This window comes from Olea europaea, chromosome 19, assembly GCF_002742605.1.
Source record: "Olea europaea var. sylvestris chromosome 19, O_europaea_v1, whole genome shotgun sequence".
Taxonomy (NCBI): domain Eukaryota; kingdom Viridiplantae; phylum Streptophyta; class Magnoliopsida; order Lamiales; family Oleaceae; genus Olea; species Olea europaea.
Window position 1 is genome coordinate 9,952,600 of NC_036255.1, and position 5,171 is coordinate 9,957,770.

Below are 5,171 nucleotides of genomic sequence, written 5' to 3' on the forward strand. Positions count from 1 at the left end.
CCATGAAATGACATTTTTCCCAATTAAGCACGAGATTCTTCTCCTCACATCTTTGCAATACAAGAGCTAACCGATCCAAACAATCTTCAAATGAATCTCCAAACACAAAAAAATCGTCCATGAAAACCTCAATGTGCTTTTCTACCATGTCAGAAAAGATGGCCATCATACATCGTTAAAAGGTTACCGATGCATTGCATAAACCAAAAGGCATTCTTCTAAACGCAAAAGTTCCATAGGGACATGTGAAGGTTGTATTTTCTTGGTCTTTTGGAGCAATTACTATCTGATTGTACCCTGAATATCCGTTCAAAAAGCAACAATGAGAATGTCCTGCCAACCTCTCCAACATCTGACCAATGAATGACAATGGAAAATGGTCCTTTCTGATTGCATTATTTAGCTTCCTAAAATCTATACATACTCTCCACCCTGTCATTAACCGTGTTGGTACCAACTCATTGTTATCGTTCTTCTCCACTGTGATTCCATCCTTTTTAGGCACAACATATACAGGACTCACCCACGAACTATCAGATATGGGATAAATTATTCCTGCATCCAGTAATTTCAGTACTTCTTTTCGCACTACTTCTTTCTAGGTTGGGTTTAATCTGCGTTGTCCTTCCACTGATGGCTTTGACTCGTCCTCCATTAAAATCTTATACATCCAAAGAGTTGGACTAATCCCTCTTATGTCAGCTATTGTCCATCCAATTGCCATTTTGTGCTACCTGAATACCTTCAACAATCTGTTCTCCACTTCCATTATCATATCATTCGCAATGATTACTGGAAGTGTTGCAGAGTCTCCCAAATATGCATAACGGAGATGTGAATGTAAGGGCTTTAGTTCAATAGTGGGTGCTTTTTCCACTGAGGATACCGAGGGTGAAGGGTTGTCACCAAGAGATTCATATTGCCAATGTCTTCTTCCTATTGGTTGCTCAGCTGAGTTGACAACACTTTAGCTTTTCTCGCATTTGTTGCTTTCGGTTGCGCAAGTTCTGCCTCACAAAGATTTGTGTGATGCACTGTCTCAAATGTATCTTTCATAAGTTCTTCAAGAACATCTACTTGGTAACAAGTATCTAAAGTCAATGGATGTTTCATCACCTTGAACATGTTGAATATAACTTGCTCATTGTCCATTTGAAGAATCATCTTTCCATCTTAAACATCAATCAATGCTCTTTCGGTAGCCAAGAAAAGTCTTCCCAAGGTCAGAGGAATGTTTGAATCCTCCTCCATGTCCAAAATAATGAAGTCAGCCGGAAAAATAAATTTGTCAACTTTGACTAACACATCTTTAATAATTCCCTTTGATCGTTTAATTGATCTGTCAGCCAGTTGTAAAGAGATGGTTATAGGTTTTGCTTCTCCCAATCCAAGAGACCTGTAAACAGAGAGAGGCATCAAATTGACAATGGCACCTAAATCACATAATAAATGTTTAAAGAAATTAGAACCAATTGTGCAAAGTATAGTGAAACTCCCTGGGTCTTTTAGTTTAGGAGATATTTTTCTCAATAGAAATGCACTACACTTCCCATTCAGGCAGACTGTCTTATGTTCTTCCAGCTTCCTTTCGTTAGATGAGATTTCTTTCAAGAATTTTGCATGGCTAGACATTTGGGCAATTGTGTCTGCAAATGGAATATTGATGTGCAATTTCTTGAAAATCTCTACAAACTTGGCAAATCGATTATCCAACTTCTTTCTCTGTAACCTTTGAGGGAAGGGAATTGGTGGCACATAAGCTTTCACGGGGTTGGGTGCTCTCACTGCAGGTGTTTCTTTCCATTCGTCATCCTTGTCAGTTGATTGTTCAGACTCTGCTTCTGTCCTAGTCTCTTCATCCATTATTTTTTTTTATCTTTTCGCTCTGGTCTCTTCACATGTATTTCTGGAAGTTGCACCCCACTTCTGGTTGCTATAGCTTGCACTTGCTCTTTTGGATTGACCATTGTATTGCCTGACAATGTTTCTTATGGGCGTTCTACAAGCTGTTGAGCTATCTGACCAATTTGTGTTTTCAACTTCTTAATTGATGCTTGTTGATTCTAAAAGTTAGTGTCAATCTACCGAAACACCTTGTCAGTCTTCTGTATCTACTGGTTGAACATCTCTCCCAAACTTGGTTTTTTCTCCTGTTGGGCATTATTTGAATTGTTCCCTTGCTGATTCTCCGACCATTTGAAGTTTGGATGTTGTCTCCATCCTGGGTTGTATGTTTGAGTAGATGGATTAAAATTTCGAGACGCATTCTAAATGAAGTTGACCTGTTCCTCTGGAAAGCCCATAGATGTGCAATTTTCTGTTAGATGATTAGCCCCGCAGTTCTCGCATGATGGACCAACTGTCACTGCATGTGCTCCTTTTGTTTGTGATTTCACCAATAACTCCACATGTTTTGTCAATGCTGCTATTTGGGTGTTGATAGCTGCTGTGCTGTCTAACTCATACATTCCACCCGTCTTTGGTGGCGCCACTCTCTCCTATGAGAACATTGAGTGCGTAGTGGTAATCAATTCAAATAGTTCCATGGTTTGTTGCACATATTTTCTTATAATTGATCCACCAACTGAGACATCGACTTGAGATTTTAACAGTGGTGTAAGTCCAGTATAGAAGTATTGCACTTGATTACCTATAGTAATTTCATTGTTTGGGCATTTTCTCATCATCTCATTAAACCTATTCCATACCTTGTGATAGCTTTCTCCCTCTTTTTGTTGAAAAGTTTGAATCTCCAATCTGATTTTAGCTACTCTCACCGGTGGGAAAAATTTATTGCAGAATTTTCTAGTTAGTTCTTCTCATGTAGTAATGCAGGCATGAGACTCTGCATCTAACCATTCTAATGCAGCATCTCTCAATGTAAATGAAAATAGTCGTAATTTAATAGCATCTTTATTGACCCCCGGAGTATGAAAGTTCTGACAATTTTTTAGAAATCTAGAGATATGTGTGTTCAGATTTTCATGAGATAGCTCCCTGAATTGTAGAGTGTTGCTCATCAAGTTGATCCAATCTGGCCTGATCTTTATCCCAAAATCTGGGTACACGATACTGGAGCACGTGGATGCTGCTATAGGTGTCAGGAACAGAGATACTGACAAATCTCCTTCATTTATTTCCCCTCTCTCATGCTGTTGTTCTGGTTCTGCCACTACTCTTGCAGCCATTTGTCGAATCGTTGAATAGGTATAGGAATTTGTTGATTGTCAGCCATTTGATGTTGCTATTTTTGTTTGTGTTATTTGCTTCTTCGTCTGAAGGTACATTCTATCTCCGAATCAAACGGTTCATGATTGTCGCCTTTGGTACGAAACATGCAACGAACACAATTTTCTGTAAATAAAAGAAAAATAAACAAATCAAATAACAGTTTAAAAAAAATAAGACTAAAAGAAATAGTTCCCAACAACGTCACCAAAAACTTGTTGTAGAATTTTAGTTTTGCAAGTCTACAACCCGTAACAAGTAATAGTGTACCTAAGAGTCCGGATTGTCGATCCCACAAGGACTATTTTTTAGCACTTAATTCAATTTTTCTTTAACTACTATTTCACTAAAACAAATTAAAAGTTGTAGAATCTGAGTTTTAATCTAAAATCTATAAAATAAATGGACGCTCACACGATTGGTTGGAAAATCAAATAATGAATGGATATTAGGGCAGAATAATTTCACCTATTGATCACATTTACATTTTTAAATTAAGACTCAATTCTAATGTAGTGTTCGGTCGAATTCTCCTATTATATTTAATTTACCACTCTCGAGTTCTCATTGAGCCTATTCAACTAATTAAATTCTATATCGCTATACAAATTCAACTTAGTTAAACGAAATCTTTGTCCTAGGAATTCAATTATTACCATAATAAATGGTATAGATATCTCTACTCGTTATACCAATGTACTGAATTTTATTCCATGGTCTAAATCCTAAACTCATATCTTTATTTGTAAAGAATTCACAAAAATCATCAAATTATTGATCAGATAATTTAATAAATTCAACTCATAGCAAAATCGACACATGAAAAAATTAAAAACGAGTTGAATTTGCATAGCGTAAAGGATCCCAATTAGTTATATTATTCGCCCTAACAATAAATTTAACTATTCATAATGCAAGAAGAAATATAGTAAATTGTCTTAAAATATATCACCGAATTTGTAATAAAGATGTAGAGGAAAAAGTAAAATCTTGCACCAAGATCTCCTTCCCCTTCCAATCAATGCTTCAAATATTCAATTGCTTGGTGTTATTCTCCTTGAGTTTCTCTTTTGAATCTCTCTTTTTGTTGTCTTGCCTCCTAATTTGTGAAGAACCCCTCAAAAATGTGAGAATGATGTATTTATAGGTGCCTCCTCCGTTTGTATAGAGAGTAGGATTTTTTATGGATTTCAAAACGGCCCAAAAAAGCTCCCTAGATGACCTTGGTACAGCGCCTAAGCGCAGCGCCTAGGCGCTGGTGATATCGCCTGGGCACTATGATTGCAGCGCCTAGGCACTGTATCTCGGGTTCAAGTTTCATTTTTTAAAGTTTCGTAATGCCTAGGCGCTATAAATGCAGTGCCTAAGTGCTATCTTTATGCCTCAATTTCCTTGTTTTTGACCTCTTCGTCCTCTTTAATACCTCTTGTTGTATCGTCTTTTCTAATTTTCAAAACAACACTAACAAACACATCAAAAACGTTCTATACTCACAAAATCTAGTAATTAATCAAGTTAAAATTGTGCAAAATTCATGAGTGAAACAAATTCATCTGGAATCATTAAAAAAATTAGATTTCTAATATTTCTGGGTTTTGATACGTAAATTTTGATGTCCGGAATGTTTAGAAACTACCGGATTTCTATTTGGGTTGGAACTGGGTCAAAAAGACCCGGCTAAAGGTTGAAGACGACCTGCTAGTAATTTTTTTAAAAAATGGTAAACATTCTTTTCAAACCTGCAGGTGGGCATTCTTTATTACCGTTGTAGAGAGACGAGCCATATTGGTCTGATATGCAGTGGGCCTTTCAATCTTGTCATTTACTAATTAAAGTACAAAATGATTTTTGTTTTGACCATTATTTTCAACACATACGGGCCCACTTGCATTAGATAGGGACTGTTGCTATTCTACGATTCTAATAAAGTAATGATTTGGCAA

General features: G+C 36.7%; 1 protein-coding gene across 1 annotated transcript; it reads right to left on the reverse strand.

The window, feature by feature from the left end:
* Positions 1-1,173: 1,173 nt before the first annotated feature.
* LOC111368332 lies at positions 1,174-1,863 on the reverse strand. Its single transcript, XM_022989562.1, has 2 exons — positions 1,545-1,863; positions 1,174-1,433 (listed from the first exon to the last, which is right to left on the reverse strand). The coding sequence occupies exons 1-2, from the start codon at positions 1,861-1,863 to the stop codon at positions 1,174-1,176; spliced, it is 579 nt and encodes a 192-aa protein (XP_022845330.1).
* Between the last annotated feature and the right edge of the window lie 3,308 nt (positions 1,864-5,171).

What these genes read in the sequence shown, in the direction of transcription:
- LOC111368332 (XM_022989562.1), bottom strand. Translation starts at nt 1,863, where the DNA reads ATGGATGAAGAGACTAGGACAGAAGCAGAGTCTGAACAATCAACTGAC. An exon ending in AGTCTGCCTGAATGGGAAGT is followed by an intron (nt 1,434 to 1,544) that starts GTAGTGCATTTC and finishes TATGTGATTTAG; the next exon opens with GTGCCATTGTCAATTTGATG.